Genomic DNA, 20430 nt, shown 5'->3' with positions numbered 1-20430 from the left:
ATACTTTTTACGATATATTATGAATCGGGTGACCAGAGTCATTACGAATTGCGGCCCAAACAGAATGGGTGTCATTGAAGCTTCTAACGAATTGATACATGCCGGAATGTTTATTCTGAGTTTATGTGCAATCCTAATGTGTATTTATGTTGTCAGAGTTGTGCTTGTTTCGAGTTCTGGAGTACAGGCGTCCCTCGCTTTACACGATTAATTCGTTCCACAAAATGATCGCGTAAAGTTAGCAAAATGGGAAAGATAAGGGATAGTGGTTTCCTTCAGAAGGATAGGGGGAAAAAATTAAACCCAACTTCTAGCAGCCAAATATATATTTTTTTTCGATAAATTAATTATTCAAACTTAGAAAAAAACCTCGTCCATTTAGGTTATATATGATTAATACTTTTCACTTCTCTCGGTCTTCACTTTATGGGCATCTTTTTCTCAGCCACCTCGTTGGGCATTTTGCCTGTTGTGGCGTTGTATTTGTACTTCTGACTAATTCTAGTGAATGTGGATGTTCTCTTTCCTGAAGAGCCTGGTATGATTGTGTGGCTGATAACTATTTTGATGGAAGCAATCGAGATTCAGCTGCCAAGTAACATTCATCGTCCCTTTATAAAAACTTTAGGAGCATAGTCTGAATATTCCTCGCAAATGTATAACAATTATAGATTTATTAGGATCGTTTCCTTCGATAAAAATTCTGATGGAATTATCGTTGCGTTACAAGAAGACGCTTATTAGTGTTTTTAGATTTGAGTGTTTCTTCCATATATGTCTCACTACATCAACAAATCCAACGAATTTTGTCGGTTTAATTACATCATAACTCTAATTTACATGGTCATTTTTCAGGACTAAAATCAAACTGCACATCACAAATTTCTCCGGTCACAATTTCTAAAATCAACTTTTAGAAATCGCGTTTTACCGAAATCGCGTAAAGAGAGATACATGTAGACTGAAAATCTTGGTAGGATGAGTCAAAATTTTTGGAACATTTTATTGTCATTATACCGATGCCTTTTGCCGAGGTCGTGGAGTTCACGAACTACTCTGGAATAGGGGGATGCGATTTTCTTTTTGATAATATTCCAGTGTTGCTCATTGTATTTGCCATCATGACCTGACTCAGAACCTCGGAATCCACACACTTATCAGGCCTTGGCTGATCGTCGATGTCTTTGCAATGCTAGCAAATTTCCTAAACGATCTGGTTTCTAATTAAGCTAAAATGTAAATTAGAGGATGCTGCTCGTCCATCTTTTGTGCCTCTCCAAATCTCACAAGGAACGAAGCACTGTCCAATTTTCGTAACGAACGTCATAATATTCTTCGGAAAATCCAGTCACTTTCTGAAGATTAACTTTCCAGTGGTGCATTTCTCAAGTCACATAATGTCTGTGCCATAGGCGATGGTCGCAAAACCCTTCAGTGCTTTCTATAAACAATTAGAGATCATTTGGAACTAGATGATAATTTTTCATGATATGTAACAAGAGTGACACACACGCCAACACCTATGACTGTTTTTCAACCCCTGAAACATTCAAAAAACCACATGCTCGGGAGCATTTTTGCTGAGTGAGGAGGCTGCTATTAAAATTGCTGTTTATATAAACAACGCTGGAAGAACGTTCATAAATGTTTGTTCAGAAATGAGGAGCAAATACCCAGTAAAAGAAAAAAGTGTAATAGAAAAAAAAAGTCCAATAGAGAACAAAATGTACAAACCAGTAGCTTTGCTTTTATTTGATACATGACACCAGGGGTCGCAGCTCAAGGATTTTTTTGCACACATAAAAGTAGAGTTTTCCATATTTGGCACAACAATAATAGCTGAGGTGGTGTTAGTACGAGCGACTTCAGTGGAAATATGCAAATGAGACGGTTGTAAGAACTTGCGCTCCTAATCCACAACAAGTTCACCTTTGTAAACCGTGTATGTGGATGTGCTGCACTCTGACGTTGCTGGATTTGTAATTCGCCTGCAATGTGCTATTACCCTGTAACACCAGGCCTTCTTATAAAATCAGTACTGACTTTCTGAAAGAACTTCTATGGGTACACTGTACCCCAAATAACGTCATGTCTCTTTTCCAAACACAACGTATGCGCAGCAAACCCAAATCCCACTTTTGTACTTAACAACTCCATATCATGGGGAACGTATACTGCTGTGATAAACGATTTGGAGGCATTCTGTTCGTTATTTGCATATCTTTTCTTTGACTTGCGTACACCAGCGCCACCTATCGGCTGATTCTTAGTTGTGTTTCCTGTCAAAAAAATTCTCGTGACCTAGTGATGCTAACTCTGCAAACATTTTTTTCATTTCGGTTATTTTTCGGGTTTTTATATGAATTTTTAAAGTTTTTATAGTATTTGCTGAAATTCATAAATACTCATTATTATGGTATTATGGACTGTTGCATAGCAGTTTTGAACCAACACAAACAATTTTGCTTCAAGACATATAACTGATAGTTTTATTTTTATACGATAGGTAGCGAGATGGGGGTAATCCCAACTTTACTCTATTTTTTGAATGTATAATAATATATACTGTAAATATGAAATATTAATAATGAAATACTAAGTCAAAAGTTTAGAAATTTTTCCCTCATTATTATTATTTCATCGGTTTGCAAATTATTCTCCCATTATTGCTAATCCACGAAATTTTTCTCTTAATTTTACTGCCCTCAAGTACAAGAAAGTTGAAAAACACCGCGCTTATACCACTACAGCGTGCAATGAATTCAATTAGGTGTGCCAGGGAAGCACTTCTCGCATATAATTGCATTAGGTGCAGTAATAGCGCTGTAATTCCCAATTAAGCTGCCGCAAAAGGGCCTTCGAGATCAGGTGAGGGTGTTGTGAAATACTTGAAATTTTAATTTCATTCCCAAGCATTCCCTAAAATGCAAAAATGTTGGGAATCCTCGATGCATAACTTGCTCAAACCAAATGAAGTTTCAAGTAAATTATGCTAAAAGAAGCTGAAGAATCAAACGATATACTTCCATCTGGTGAATGAACAGGTGTTGATTTAAGAATTGCTAGAGTTTTAAGTCCCAAATTCATTGCGTATTTCCCATCTGAGAGGTGCTTGAGCGGTTCAGCCCGAGGTTGATAGAATTCATCCTATATTATTCGTATAGTGAAGCTATGGCATAGGTTCGTATGGGTTGGTTTTAGATAAGGGCGTCGAGAAAGAATTTGTCCACAGTGGTGGGAAAGTGACAAAACAAATAAGTCGAAAGAATCTTGTGCAGCTGATAAGTTGCAACCAATCGATAAGCAATTAGTCCACTTAATTAACATCAGAAAAACATTTCAATTGCTTTCTTGCGTTCTAAGCCTTAGAAACGAATGACAAATTCTAGATAAAAAACATAGCGAATAAAAAAAAGATTGTAAATTACTAAGGTTAAAACCTTATTAAACATGATAAATTTCTAATTATTCATATTGAAGGATTAGTGAAAAGTTAAAGCATGGAGTATGGACGAAAAGTCCTGGACACGTTTTAAAAAAGTAATAAATCAACCAATTGACCTAAAGAAAAGTGTGAGGTTTGCATTAAAATACTTATCATGGCCTTTGATAAATTAAAAAAATTCCACTCACGAGTGGCACTGTAAAACGAAAAACTCGACGTAACGCATAGAAAGCAGCACAAAACAGTGCATTATTTATGTTTTGGCAATTTGCGTCGTATAAAACTGTCACATTTCAATATAAGTGCCCTTTTTTTTAGCTCAGGCTACATCTGAACGGGTGAAAGAGAGCTGATATTCAAATGTGACAGTTTTATGCAACGGAAAAAATGTGATAAACCTCATTTATACACCGTTTGCGTTTCATTCTACATGTGTTATGTGGAGTTTTTCGTTTTACACGCCACCTGTGAGTGAAATATGTTTTCGTTTCTGTAGTTTTTTTTTTTTTTTTTTTGCGCAAACCGCACATTTTTTTTTATGTCAATCGGTTGATTTGCTATTAATTTTCAACATATGTGTAAAGACTTCTCATCCACCCTGTATTATCAGTAAGGACGTATCAAATTATTTTATTATTAAATAAATATCAATAAAAAAGAGTATAATTTCTCTTTACTCATTTTGGGTGTGTAAAGTTTTCCTTATTCTTCTAAGTTAGTTATAAAAATGCTAACGGTGCGTATAAAAATTCAAAAGTCTGATAATGGTGGAGAAAAATAAAATGTTTTATTGTAAGAAAGGAAAGAAATGAATAATTGAGGGACTAATCAAATGGGGATTCGGGAAAAATTCCACTTCATCGAATAGACTTCATCTCACGGCAGTGATTTGCTACACTTAATGGTACCCAAGCGGTCACTTAAGTTCTCATTTGTTTCCTCCAGTGGAAAGAGAGAGATTTGCGCAGTTGTTATACTTCTCGATCAAATCGTTCCTCTTCTCCACTAAATTCCAAAATCTTTGTGTCTGGAATCCGGTAATCAACGGACATCTTCAACTCGAAGTACGCCCGTTTTGATTACCTCTCTACTCCTCAGGGGCAAATCAGACTTTTAATATCTGTTATTTTCTCTATTCTTAAGACATCTATAGAAAGAAATAGACGTAAATATCGAAAGCTATTTTGATTCTTTGACGTTTGATAACTGAACCATTTCCCTTCAATGTATCTGCGGAACTAATAATATTTCTTTTTTCAATCGTTTCTAGAACTTTTGCTTCCGAATTCAAAACAAGACGTGCAAGAACGATGTCGAATGCTATTGCGAAGGTAGCCCACAGCTGTTTTGTGGAGGTAATCGCTGCAGACCGAGATTCAAGGCAATAAGAAGTAAGCCAACTATTTAAAATTTTTCTTCTAAGTTTCAAATGCAGTTTATTTAATTTGTTTTTTAAATTATAAACTCTAACTGTTGATACTTCTTGAATTGCTAGAAAATTTGCTTTCGAGCGTTTCCCACAGTGGATGGTATCGTCACCCTAGAAGCAATGGAAGGGTCAGCGGGAGGATAGACGCCTTGGGTTTAATATAGGAACTAAGGATCCTATGGGTTGACTTGAGTTGGGAGCGATAAGAAGCAAAAAACATTGAATTAGGGGCGATGAAACTAAAAGTTCAGAAAACTACGAATATACACTGCTGGCCACCGTAAATGCAACACCCTGAAGGAAGCATGCAAATAATATGAAATTTACAACATGCATTAGCGGAGGTGAGATATGCAAATGATTAGAATTTCAGCGCAGACGCACATCACGCGCGCCTGTGGCGCCACTTCAAAGCGCTATTTAAGGCTTGGAGATTTCGAAGATTTGAAGTACGGCAATTGTGTTTTTCTTGTGGTTTTTTCAAAAAAACGATCAATTATGCCTCGTAGAAAACAGCGATCATCTTTTGATCAAGTATCCGAGTTCGACAGAGGAAGGATAGTGGCCTACCGAGATTGTGGATTATCTTTCAGGGAAATCGGTAGTCGTGTTGGACGAAACCAAACAACTGTAATGCGGATATGTGATCGTTGGATGCAGGAGGGTACGACGGACCGACGTGTTCGATCGCATCCACCTCAGTGCACCACTTCACGTGATGACAGGCGTATTGTGCGTATGGCAGTGACGGATCGCTCAGCCACATCACGAACCATAGCACAGCACATTCAGTCTGTACCGCATCATCCAGTGTCTGCGCGTACCATTCGACGCCGTTTACAGCAGAGTGGTCTGTCCGCAAGACGTCCATTGCTTCGTCTACCCTTGCCGCAGAACCACAGACGTCTCCGCCGCCAATGGTGCGATGAAAGAAGGGTGTGGACGGCACAATGGAATGAAATTGTCTTTACTGACGAGTCACGCTTCTGTCTGCAACACCACGATGGTCGGATTCGAGTCTGGAGACACCGTGGAGAGAGGATGCTGAACAGCTGCGTTATGCACCACCACACTGGTCCTGCATCGGGTATTATGGTATGGGGCGGTATTGGATATCACTCTCGCACTCCTCTAGTACGCATTGCCGGTACTTTAAAAAGCCAGCGCTACATCTCCGAGGTGTTGGAGCCAGTTGTCCTTCCTTACCTTCAGGGCTTGCCCACAGCCATATTTCAACAGGATAATGCGCGACCACACGTGGCACGCATTGCCCAAAGGTTCTTCGTCAATCGCCAGATTGAATTGCTTCCCTGGCCAGCTCGCTCTCCGGATCTTTCGCCGATAGAAAACATGTGGTCCATGGTTGCTCAACGATTGACCCAGATTACATCCCCAGCTGCCACACCAGATCAACTTTGGCAACGCGTGGAAGCTGCTTGGTCTGCTGTACCCCAAGAACACATCCAAAGTCTTTTTGAATCAATGCCGAGGCGTGTGGCAGCGGTGATCTCCAACAATGGCGGCTACTCTGGCTACTGATTTTGGCAGGAACCACACTTCACAGAAGTCTATAAATTTAATCATTTGATGCTTGGTCAACATGTTATCTACAAAATAAATATTGTTGCGATATCTCTTGTCTTTCTTGGTGTTGCAATTTGGGTGGCCAGCAGTGTAGAACAATATTTTTTCTTTCTATGCTGTGAACTGGATAAATGGAAGAAATAATTTGCGGACCAGAAAAAAATGAATGAGTGGAAGAAATTATCCGAGGACTGGAAAAAACTAAAGATATAGGATAAATGATTCGAGGTCCGTCGAATAAAAGAGTGGGAGAATGAATCTGTGGGGAATCAGAGAAAAAACTAAATTAATAGGAGAAATAATTTATGGATCATCGATAGGAGAAATAATCTGCGGCCCAGTACAAAATAAATCAGTAGGAGTTGTGTGTGGTGTGATAGGCAAAATACACACAAATGGGAGAAATAATTTGCGAATCTGTAAAAAATACACGAACAAGAGAAATAATTTGCGGGCCGGCTAAAAATAAATCTATAGGAAAAATAATTTTCATATCAGCAAAAAATAAATAGGAGAAATAATGCGCTTCGACAGCAAAATGTGCATAAATGGGAGTTATAATTGGCGGACTGGAAAAAAAATACATCATTTGGGGAAATAGTTTGCGTACCAGCAAAAAATAAATCAATAGAAGAAATAATTAGCTGACCAGTAGAAAATAAATAAATCAAGAGGAATATATAATTTGCGGTCCGGCAAAATATACATAAATAGGAGAAATAACTTGTGGATTGGAAAAAAAATGCATAAACAGGAGAAATAATTTACGAACCGGCAAAAACTTCGTAAATTGGAAAAAGAATACCGGGACTGATAAAATTACATAAATGATGTAAAAAAAAACTTGAGGACCGGCAAAAGAAAAATGTGTAAATAGCAAAAATCATTTACGTACCGGTACAAATACATAAACAGGAGATGCAGTTGGCGGACCGGCAGAAGATAAGCGAAATAATTTGCTGACCTGCAAAATACAGTCGAATCCCGTTTTAACGAATACCGTTATAGCGAAAATCTCGTTTTAACGAACACTTTTCGAATCCCTCAAATAAGTTTATATAGGAACAATGCTAGGTAATCTGGAATTTCTTTATAACGAAATTTCATTTTAACGAAGTGATTCCTCCGGTCTCTTGGCGTTCGTTGTAACGGGATTCGACTGTATACATAAATAGGGGAGCAATAAATTGAAAACCATTAAAATAGGCATTAATAGGGGAGATAATTAGCGGACCAGAAAAAAATATATAAAAAAGCGGAATAGCTTGCGGATCGAAATAAATGAAAAATCGGGAGAAATAATTTGCGGGCCGGCACAAAATACATAAACAGTATGTGCACATTGTATTTTATTCATTAAATCTCTAATTATGTACGGACTACGGGAATTAGGCGGAATATTTGCACGGACCAACGGTTGAAGAACAATGATTTACAGATCCTAAGCTCTCACTTTACAGTTTTAAGAAAATTTCTGCTCAAAATAATGACTAGAAATGCAGCGATAGTTGTAAAATATGAGCATGCTTCCTTAAATGCATATACTGTAATGCTGATTAAATTCTTAATTGAAGCGCAATACTGTGTGATTAAATGTCCAGTGCGTATGTGTGTGTGTGTCTCGAGCTAAAATATCTGTAATTAGTTCTTATTTCCATAATTAAAAGGAAGTAAGCGTATTAATTTCTCCCTTTTGCGAAACATGTGCCGTGTCGTGCGTTGGTGTGTGAAGAAACTCGCTTAAAATGTAAACATCGGCCGCGGCGTAATCCTTCGGTAATTCGGCATGGGACGTCTCATTAAAACGAGATTTGCGGTCGCAGAAACCGAACTGGAACTTGAAAAAATTACTATTTTTAAAGAAGAGTTGCGCAATGTTTTACTTCTTAAAAAGTAAGCAATATGGTAATTGAAAATATAACTTTCCGCTATGGGAGCAATTTATTTTAAGAGCATTTGTGTGTTCTCTATCTTTAAAACATGATCGATTTTATTTTTTTCGAATGCTAATGCCACAAAACTACAAGGAAAACAAGGTAGATAATTAGAAATATTGTGTCGTAAAATATAGGTAGAATCCGATTTATTAAATATATTATACATTCTTATTTTGTATAGCGCTACAATTGGGCCGTTACAGCAATCGGTATATGTCGAGTATAATTTTGAGTTTAGAATGATTTAAAATCGGCTTGAATTGCTTGGCGTATGTCTAGACTTTTTTTTATGATCATGCTTTGGGGATTGTGTTAAACCGGGGGATCCTAAGCCTTTCGGCCACGGCTGGCCAAATTGGAACTTCCCAAGAAGCCCGCGGGCCACCAACTCATGTAATTTATGAACATATTAATACAGTTGAATCTCGTTTTAACGAATACCGTTATAGCGAAAATCTCGTTTTAACGAATACCGTTATAGCGAAAATCTCGTTTCAACGAATACCGTTATAGCGAAAATCTCGTTTTAACGAATACCGTTATAGCGAAAATCTAGTTTTAACGAACATTTTTCCAATCTCCCAGATAAGTTTACATAGGAACAATGCATATACCCCTGGAATTCCTTTATAACGGAATTTCCTTATAACGGAGTGTCCTTCGGTCCCTTTGAGTTAGTTATAACGGGATTCCACTGTAGAACAGGCCAATGGGACCCCCGAGTTGAACAGGGATAAAAATTGACTTTTATTCATTTTAAAATTGTATTTATTTTAATTATTATCAATTATGGTTAATTAGTTTGGAAATAATTTTTTCGAGGATTCTGAAAAAGTTTTCGATTAAATACTGATTATATATAATTGATTCTGAGATTAATTTTAATCTGAATTTTATATGATCCTGTAATTATACTTATTCCTCTAATTATGAAATTATTTTTCCCCTCAATGTATATTTGTATATTTTGAAATCTTTCTTCAATAATTATGCAATTATTATTTTATTCATTGTGATTTCTATCAGAAATTACGAAATTATCTATCTCATTGATTTGTAAGTTATTTTTTTGCACTAATTCTGAAATCATTTGTTTAGAAAATTCGAAAATTATTTCTTTCAGTAGTTCTGAACTTCCATCAATTCTTGAATTATCTTTCATCACTTCTCAAATTTTCTGAATTTCTTCCATTCCTTCATTTATTCTAGAATTATTTCTTTTATAAATTCTGAGTTTTCGTTAATTTGCTCCGCAATTATTTTTTCATTAATTCAAGAAATTATTTTTTCATTAATTCAAGAAATTATTTTTTCATTTATTCTAGAAAATTATTTTTCACTTATTCTATGACTATTTCATCGATTTCGAATTTATTTCTTTCATAATCGTTTTTCAATGTTTTCAAACATGTTCTAAAATTGATCGGTGGGCCACGACAAAAAGCTCCGAGGGACATGAGTTGAAGACCCATGTGTTAAATTTTCCATAGGGTATACCATAAATTCGTAAATGGTTTAAAATTCTTTAAAAATTTGGTTCAGGGAAAAGGGTTCATTTTTTTTGTCAATAGAGGGTGCTGCAGGTCAATCCAAAACAAGAGATTGGACCCGAAACTTTCTTTAATCTCTTCTGGGTCCGAAACGTTCATAAAACCACTGTGTAGTGTTTATATGTATACTACTACTACTACTAAACGACACATATGCACCTCGTCCACATTCCTACACGGAACTTCTAACGTATTGGTACATGGCGGAATGTACGTGTGGTGAACCTGACGTGAAGTTCGTTTCCGTGTAATGCTTGTTATGTGTAGTGCCGCCATCTGCCATCAGTTGTTTTTAACTACGAGTGTATAACTGTAATAACTGTAATGATTCAATGCATATAGAAAGCGTATAGTGACTAAGGTAGAACAACTTCACCGATGGTACTTTATCCAGCAATGATTATTCCATCGTAATGAAAACATCATGTGAACGCCAGTAAAAGGAAAATATGGATGTTAATCGACGCACTGCATTTTATAGTGCTCTAATTTGCACAGTTCCAGTGATTTGTTTCCTAAAACCTAGAAAAATAATTAGAATATCCACCGCCTATAAGAATCATGTTTGTTTGACGCATTTTGGTTCGTATAAGCGGTTAATTCTTATGACCGATGATCCTCTTATAGATTGATTAAAATAATTTATAAGGTGGATTCTTATAAGCGGTGGCTACTGTAGTTGATGAATTGACAAAAATAGTTGGCAATGATAATTATATATAGTTGATAAATCTTCAAAAATAATTAGTTGATAGATTGGCCAAATGGTTGAACAGAGCGGGAGAAGTCACGGTTGTTCTGGAGGAGGCCAAATAGTTGAGATAAATAAATTAGTAGAAGGAATTATTTGATGAATTGGGAAAAATAATTAATTAATTAATTATCAAAATGGTTAATTAATTAGTCGAAATATTAGCAAAATAATTAATTTGCCAATTTTATTTAGATAAATTGTCAAAATAATTAGTTTAATTGTCGATTTTAATTAGATAAGTCGTCAAAAATAATTAGTAAAATTGCCAAAAGTAATTAGTTAATAAATTGGCAAAATTACAATGATGTAATTGCAAGAAACTCGTCTTTGTTATAATCAAAAATTCACAGTTAAACTGATCAAAATTATAATCATATACTTGCAACAAACAAATCTTTAGAGAATTATCTCTATTTGAAGAAAGACTTGTCAACAAACTAACAATGAAAATTTAGTTTAAAAACTGATTCCAAATCTTTTATTTTGGAAGAAAACTTCAGAAACCAAAATAAATCAACTCATTATTAGTTAGAAACTCTATCCATACACATATAAGTTTTTCTAAATTTTTATGATTCGAAAATTCAACACGATACGTGGATGAAAAATGTCACGACAACTTACAAAGATTATATCATTCAGTATATTACAGCTAATATACTGAAGTGTAAGTAACTCTTGAAGTACATGATTAAAAAAAAAAATGTCATCTTATTTTGTGCATTTGCGAAAAAACGACCACAAAAGAACATTTCGTATTGACTGAATTATTATCAATTTCTGGGAATATAATAAAGCCAATCTCCGGAATATTTATATCAGCACTCTTTCTACTGCATTCATTATATAAAAAAAAAGTCATAATTTAATCACAAGAAACCGACAAAAATCAAATGTCTGCTGTGTAACAAAGACGATATGCACATATGAAAACACATTAGAATAACAAAGACCCAGTGGTTCTTTCCTATTCACCAATTTCCTCTTCCCCCAACAATCCGAGTTGTTGATTGATAATGAATGAGATAAAAATTGTTCCCGGAGGATTTCGAGATTCGGGTAATGGAATCGGTGGTACACACTGTGTACCGTGCTCTGCGGGAACGGGGGGGAATGATAAAAAAAAGAGGAATACTAATGCTTTTCCCCGCACCTAGAACTTCCAATTTCTTCACCTCTTCAGAATTCCAAGGGTGGGGTAATTTCATTCTACGCACACGAGCTCTTGCTTGGTTTTTTTTTTTTCAATTTTATCCAAGCTGTTGCCTTCGTCGCCTCTTTCCCTGTATTTTATGGCACATTCCTCTCTATAAGATTTTCTTAGGAAAGGAACTAAGGAAAAAATTGACAAAAGAATGACGTTTTCAATTTAAATTCCAAAAGTCATCCTTGTGGTTTAAACCGAAAATTCGATGTGTGTAGATGTATGTTGACGATACGTCCGTCACAAACATTTCTCATCCATGAAGTATTTTTATTATTTACTTTCGACTTCAGTTTGTTACGTGTACTGAGTTATAATTAAAATTCTATTATTGTCGTTACTTGCTTTTTCATTCATCAAATTACAAAATGTGACCAACATTTGAATGGAAACAATCGAGTTGCATGGCATGCCTAAACGGATACTTGGGGGCTATTCAAGTATTACGTAAGCAGATTTTCAGTCATTTTTGACCCCCTCCCCTCCTGTCAGCAAAATTTTGTCAGCAGCTTAGAATATTTCATATCTTCAAAAAGGGGTGGTTGATGATTTAAGCAACTTTCAAACCCTCCTCCCCCCCTTGTCATCAAAAGTCAGCAAATCCGGACCCCCCCCCCCCCGATGCTGACATAATACTTGAATGACCCATTGAGTGATTTGGAAATCAGTCACGGGCCAGTTCAGGGATTTTTAAACCAGCCATGGACTACTTCGGGTATTTGCATGTCTGTCGCTAGCCACCTGAGTGATTTGAAAAACGTTTGAGTGATTTGGAAACCCTTCACAATCCACTTGAATGATTTAAAAATACAAATACAAATACAAATACAAATACAAGGCCACAACAGGCAAAATGCCCAACGAGGTGGCTGATAAAAAGATGCCCATAAAAATATGGATGTCATATGTTTCAAAAATACAGCAACCCCATTAAAAATGCAATTAACACAAATTACAAACAATATATACACATGATAAAATATTATACAATGCCCATAAAGAATACTTATGGTTGTCTTATTCTAAGAATGGATAGCTTCTCGATTTACCCCAACATGTTTATCGTATTTCTTTTTGAACGTATCAATTGTGTTACAATTTACTACCTCCGGGGTAAGCTATTCCATTTATTAACAACCCTATTAGAGAAAAATTCCCTGCGGCACCATAACCTTGCATTGTCCCTCACCAATCGATACTGGTGTCCCCTTGTAAAAGCAGTCGATCTGCGGTGTACTAAAAGTTCATGGTCCATCCTATCCATCCCATTGAAAATTTTGAACACTTCGATCATATCTCCCCGACACCTGCGTTCATCTAATGTAAACATATTCAAAAAATGAAGTCTCTCTTCATTACTCAAGCCCTGTGTGCCAATAAGGACACGCGTAGCTCTTCTCTGTACCCCTTCAACCAAGTCTATGTCCCTCTGTAGGTATGGTCTCCAAAACCTTACAGCATACTCCAGTCCAGGACGAACTAAGCCTCGAAAAAGCGGAAGAATGACTTTAGGAGAACGCGAAGAGACCTTTTTGAAAATGAGACCAAGCATTCTATTCGATTTTTTGACAACCGCTGAACAATGTTCAGAAAACTTAAGTCGCTCGTCAATGAGAATTCCCAAATCGGTGACTCTAGTTGCATCCGGGATAGTGACACCATTCAACTCGTAAGAGACCCGTGGGTTGTTCGAACCAAAATGAGCGACCATGCACTTATCTACGCTAAACGTCATGCTCCATTCATTTGCCCATGCTGCAATCTTGTTTAAGTTGGTCTGGAGCAACTCCCTATAGGAGTGGTTTTTGGTATTAAAATGGCGTTTTTGATTGTATTGGTAGGGGTAGGGAGTGATCATTTATAGAACTCTGCCCTATCCGGCTGTTTTGTTATCCAGCCCGCCCTTCTGACACATTGGGCCGGATAAATCAGATTCCACTGCATGATATTTTACCGACGGATTTGATACGATATGTGCTATCAGCCATTCGGTTCGGACTAGAGCTGCGCCAATGATCAAACAGTATAATGGCTTGTGGTAGTAAAAACCTGTCGTGGGTTACTTGATTGATTTGGAAATCGGTCGCGAGCCATTTGAGTGATTTGGAAAAATTTCACGAGCCATTTGAGGGATCTAAAAGCACTTCACGAGCCACTTGAGTGATTAAAAAAACTCGCGAGCCATTTGAGTGATCTCGAAACACATCACGAGCCGCTTGAGTGATCTAGAAATACATCATGACCCACTTGAGTGATTTAGAAACACATCACGAGTCATTTGAGTGATTAAAAATCTCACGAGCCACTTGAGTAGTTTGAAAACAAGTCACAAGCCATTTGGGTGATTTGGAAACTTATCGTGAACTACTTGAGTGATATGGAAACAAACCTTTTACGATCCACTTGAACTATTTGTAAACCTGTCGCGGGCTACTTAAGTGATTTGGATGTCGGTCTCGAGTCACTTGAATAGTTGGGAAACATGTCACGAGTCACTTAAGTGATCTAGCAACATATGACGAACAACTTCAGTGATCTAGAAACACATCACGAACTACTTGAGTGATTAAAAAACTTGCGAGCCATTTGAGTGATTTGGAAACAGGAGTGTTTTTAAGAATATTTTAAGTGTATCAAAATTTATCTAAAGTATAGGCTTAAGTAAAGTTAACTGCCTTGCTTTTGCCATCAATGACTGTACCTGGCTTTAAATTCAAATCTTACGTTCACAATCAGCTATCCAAAAAAAAAAAATTGTGATTAATTTAATGCAGTAAATGCACTGACATTCCTTTTCGCTACGTGGGTAAAGAACCTAATTACTATACGGAATAGATTTCGTGGGGATTTCCGATGCCATTAATCATTTATGGTCAGCTATTCCATACAAATAATGAAGAACGCGTCGTTCGAGACGTAATCATGAGATAATGGTATAAAAAAACGCTATATCACGCCATCTGGATAGGAAAAAGAAGATTCTGGATCTTGTATTCCGTGTCGGAGGCAATAAAAATGAGCAATCATCGAAAAACAATCATATTTCATCATGCGTGGATATTATTTTCTTTTCCCTTGGCTTATCGATGCCGGTATCGATAATCCTCTAATAATAACCGACAGTTCATGTATGGATAGTGAATAACCATGATGACTAAGGATGTTATTTGTTTTTCCTAGTTTCCGTAACAAAGATCACTGGATAATAATACCCCGTAATATTATAGAATATCAATCAGAGCGAATACTTTTTTTGTTTTAATCATGCATAGCTGTGCACGGTTGAAGCCAATGACTATAGCCTTAAAGCATGGGTTCTTAACTTTTTTGTCTCGCGGAAATTTTATGTCAATAAGACGAGGGCCAGGACCTCTTATGCCAGTAAGATTAGGACCACGGGCCCCGTTCATCATATAATAATTTCAAAACAACATCAGTTGATTGAGATATAAACGGTTTTTTCCTCACCCCAATATACCAAGGAAACAGATATTTTCGAGATTTTATGCCGAGATGAACCCGGAAAGAAAAGTCAGTAGTGTCTCCAGTGGTGTAGATGGTAGCATAATTGTACGGAATGCAAGATTGTCTGGGTTCAAGTCCCGATGGAGACCAGATAGCTTTTCTTTCCGAGTTCACCTCGCCATAAAATCCAGAAAATATATGTTTCCTTATTAGTTGAATTTTTCTAACAAAATCTCACGGACCCGAAACCTCTCCGAGGATTCACAAGAAGTCCATGGACCCCTCGTTAAGTCTTAAAATAAGCGGAAAACTGGTAGATTCATCTACAACGGGGATTCTTCAATAAAATTCTAGGGTTGCATAAAATTAATATATTATATACTGAATAGTATTTTAATAAACAGATACGTAGCCTCTGCATTTTATAGGCGAAAAGAGTCCTTGCCCTTCATTTTATAGCAACAGAAAGCATCCGTAGGCTTCCTTTTATAGCTACAAGAGGTATATGACCGTTATTTTATTAGCTACAAGAGGTATATGACCTTTATTTTATTAGCTAGCATAAGGGATCCATGGCCTCCATAATGCATGCACAAGGGATCCATGGCCTCCATAACGCATGCACAAGGGATCCATGGCAATTTTTTTATTGGAACAAGGGGGTCCATGACCAGCAGAAGATCCCAGCCTAGGGAGCCCTGCTGCAGAATATGGGGGAGGGGGGCATGCGTAAGGGGATCCTTACTATTATAGTCACAATAGTCTTAATTTTATAGGCACATGGGGTCCGAGCCTTCATTTTATTTATTTATTCGCTATTGTTTGGCCGAGGCCAATACAACAGAATGCGGTGAAGTTTGACAGAGACGATTGATGTTACACAGGAAATCAGAAACGGTTGTACAATTAATAATGTTTGACCGGAGGTTGTTCCAGTCGGTTATTGTTCGAGGAAAGAAACTAAATTTCAAAGACCCCTTGTTTATATAGATACAAGGCCTTCATTTATGCTCACACGGCACATGCCTTCACAAGGATCTTGCTTACAAAGCTCCGGTCCGGTACGGTTCTAGTAATTTTTTGGTTGGTTTTTACACTATAAATTCACTATATTAGGACCCACCAGAGATCCCAGCCGGAAGCCGCTGCTGAAACATGTAGGGGACGAGGGGAAGGTGTGCAAACACAATGTATCCTTGGCCTTCATTCCATATACACAAAGGGTCGGTGCCCTTGAATACAACAGGTTAAGATGCCATGGTCTAGTTAATTTATTTTTCTGTTGTTCCGTCTCTGATCAATCGTAATAGCATATCTTGAAAATTATATTAATACTGTTAGGATTTGTTTACCGTCATGGCGATTTTACGACAGTCTTGCCGTGGTGCCAGGCTCATTAGTATTGAATAATTTTGTTACTGATGATTAACTAAAAACTCGATGATGAATTTTAATAAGGATTTGAGATATTTTAAATTTTCGTGTTCACACTTTATTTGTACCTATGTCATTACAATTCTACAGCGCTCGATTGTAGCATATAAATGCTACTGCCAAAGCCCGAAAATGACCAGTTGGCGAATTGGCCAATTTTGGTGAATATTGACCCCGGTCAGTATCTGAATTTCGGGCTTTGGCCAGCTGGTTGAGTGGTCATAATGACGGACTCGCATCGCGAGGATCCGGGTTCAAACCCCTCCGTCGCCGCAGTGGTGGTCGGCTGAAGTTGGTTTTCTGTTGTCCCCAACGTCGAGTCATGAATGCGAGCCGATCTCCCCGTTAAAAATGTCGCCGCAGAGAGCGACAGGCCTACAACGTTACAATTATTCATTCAATACACTTCACTCACTATGAGTTGAGGAAGGAAAAAAATTCATAGTTTAAAAAAAATGATTGCGGATGACAACACTGCACATAACAAACATTACACAGAAACAAACTTCACGGAAGGTTCACTATACATACACACACATTCCAACATGTACCAATTCGTTAGAAATTCCGCAGAGGAATATGGACGAGGTGCATGTCTGGTTTAGTAGCAGCCAGTTCGTGATAATCGCTAAGTTGGCATCTTTTTTTGTGATAATTATGTCCACGTTGGCTATGGCAACCCATTAAACCACAGTCACGGTGCGGTAACCATTTCTTTTCCTTCAAAATTTGACAGGAAACTATATGTCTAAATTATTATATAAACAAACTATATATATAGTAGCTGTATTGGATTAGGGGTCATTCAAGTATTACGTTAGCATCGGGGGGGGGGTTCGGATTTGTTGACTTTTGATGACAAGAAAGGGGGGGAGGTTTGAAGGTTGTTTACGTCATCAACCACCCCTTTTTGAAGATATGAAATATTCTAAGCTGCTGACGAAATTTTGCTGACCGGGGGGGGGGGGGGGTCAAAAATGGCTAAAAATCTGCTTACGTAATACTTGAATAGCTCCTTAGCTCCATGGGACGAGAGAGAGAAAAAGAAGTTTGAGATATACAACTAGCCTACTACTTCACCACACACCAACTCTGGCCATATCGCTATATTGCAATTTACTGTCATTAATGAGATGGGTTGGAAATGAAAGCGCTGTCTGTCGGTGGTCGCCTCAAGTTCGTTTTAGAGAAAATATCTTATCTATATCCTCCCTCGAATTCGAACCTAGGACCGTGACAGCATCTTACCACCACGCCACTTGGGTTATATATATATATATAACCATGTGTCATAATACGTTGGCGATGAAAAAAAAATGGATGTGGCGCCTACCAGACCCTTTGGCCAGGGATCTCGACCACATCGTGAATTGGCCGACCAGACCCCGAATTATTTCTAAAAATATGGCTTTGGCCAAATTTCGCGAATTGGCTGCACTTCGGGCTTTGTCAGTAACATAAACATAGCATGTTGTCAAGCCTAAGTTTCCATAACTCCGATTCTATGATTCCATTGAACTCAAAAACTGAATCGATAAAGCGTAGGAAAAAGCGGTGAAAAAAACGGTGAAAGTGAAAAAAAGCATATTGAAAGGAGAGAGAGAGAGAGAGAGAGCACTTGATGCAAAGATAATCTCTTCCAAATCACAAAGATTCTCTTTCTGGTTCCCCCCGACGGAGATGGTCGCTTAAGCGGGGAATAATATATATAGTATGTATCAGGAAAGCAAAGACAGTTACAAAGCGCATATTTCCTAGCCAGCAGGACGGATAAAAAGAAGTGTATAGAGGGAAATTGAGGGATATGCGAGATTTCGTATAGCCCGGGAGTACGGGGAATAGAATATCCACCGTGTGTACCACCTACTACCCACAAATGGCCCTTCCGCAAAACTCCTCACAGAGCGCTAAAACCGCCATCCTGCTGTTCCTAATTGCGAGCTTTTCAAAAGCTTTCCCCATCACAGGAGTTACAGAGAAAAGGAGGGGACAGCTCAAATCTGCGCCGTCTGTCCTAATGTCAGTGTTGACGCCTTTCCTGCTAGGGAGGATTGCACATTTCACCGATATTGATTCCGACCGAATCGCGAAACGACAACCGGCTAAAGCTGTAGCTGTCACAAATATTCCGAGCTTCATAATTGAGAATGCTTCCCCCCCCCCCTCCTTCAATCCCTCTTTCTGTAGTATGTCCTGATCATACAGAGATGAATATCAACTTTCGAGACATTCTCCGAGCACGTTTATTGGATAACTTCGATGAAGATTCTCACGGAGAAGCCGAAAACATGGAGAAGGGATAACTTCCGAGAGAGAGAGGAGAGATTTGACTTTTCGAAGTTTGAAACGAATTCAACATATATTTGCATAAATATTTCAAAAGTAAAGCGGGAGGGGGGAAAAAACCCTTTCATTTCCGTTTGAAGGCAGAACTGTCGTGAGAGATCCGTCATTTTAATTCTAAATTTAAATTCATTCTACCATGAATTAGATTAGAAATACGTGGGATGGTCCAGACATAATACCGACAACTGAAATTCCAACAACAGATTATATATATTCATAGTACAATATTAAGTACTTTTCATAAAATCATTCAGAGTCTGCAAAGTGCGTTCTTCTTTACACGACTAAGCTAATCCAACAACAAATCAACTACAGTAGAGTCTCGATAATCTGAGGTGGATGGGATCAAAACCAGCTCGGATTATAAAAAAAAAAAAAAAAACTATCCGAAAAATAATCAAAAAATGCTTTAAATGGTGGTTTTGAGCGCAAACACACACACACACACACATACATAAACAAGCACGCAAAGGCAGTACTAGCACACTTACTGTATCTTTATTTTTGAATAAGATATATAAATGACATACAACGTGTTTTAAAAAAATGAAGAATGTGAAAAGGGTGCGAAGATGAGTTGGGGATGGGGTCGACGGTGAACGATGCTCAGACACTGATAGCTTTTAATTGCCTTTCCATTGATTTTACGTAAGATATTCGGGGACAGTGTCATTCTCCACCATTACAAAGAAAACGGCCAGAGCTGCTTCTTTTTCTCAAGGAACGACCCCCCCCCCCCTCACCTCGAATGTTAATACAAATACAAATACAACGCCACAACAGGCAAATTGCCCAACGAGGTGGCTGCATCATGGATCCCCGAGCCCCTACCTACTACTGCTACACCATACCCCCCCCGCGGAACCCCCCAACGAATCGATACATGCGGGAATGTGCGTGTACGTGTAGTGCAACCTGACGTAAAGTTTTGTTTTCTGTGTAATGCTTGTTATGTGTAGTGCTGTCATCTGCCCCCAGTTTTACTAACTATGAGTGAAGTGTTATGGTTGAATGATTTACCGTTGTAGGACTGTTGCTCTCTGTGGCGAGACTTTTTAACGGGGAGATCGGCTCGCATTTGCGCCTTGAAGTTGGGAACCACAGAAAACCAACTTCAGCCGACCACCACTGTGGGGTTCGAACCCGGATCCTCGCATCATGAGTCCGGCACTATGGCCTATTAAAATGGCCTATGTTCATTCAAGTGAGTCTAATACTTCATTGCACCCGTTACCCATTGTAGGGCTGGGGACTGTCTAGTCCCTTTCAAACTGAAATTGCT

At 37.9% G+C, this 20430-nt stretch overlaps 1 protein-coding gene across 1 annotated transcript in view; it reads left to right on the top strand.

Annotated features, from left to right (window-relative positions):
* Window positions 1-20430, top strand: part of LOC149084224 (uncharacterized) — a 120145-nt gene that overhangs the window by 53161 nt on the left and 46554 nt on the right. The window contains exon 3 of the mRNA XM_089235460.1: window positions 4716-4836. Within this exon, the coding sequence (XP_089091586.1) occupies window positions 4716-4836 (121 nt within the window). The remainder of the gene's footprint in view (window positions 1-4715; window positions 4837-20430) is intronic.

The sequence above is a fragment of the Pholcus phalangioides genome, unplaced genomic scaffold, assembly GCF_987345545.1.
Source record: "Pholcus phalangioides strain wild (caught in Gottingen) unplaced genomic scaffold, Ppha-v1.0 ptg000008l_1, whole genome shotgun sequence".
NCBI lineage: Eukaryota > Metazoa > Arthropoda > Arachnida > Araneae > Pholcidae > Pholcus > Pholcus phalangioides.
Note: the sequence above shows the minus strand (reverse complement) of the source record. Positions and strands in the feature narration are given on the sequence as shown.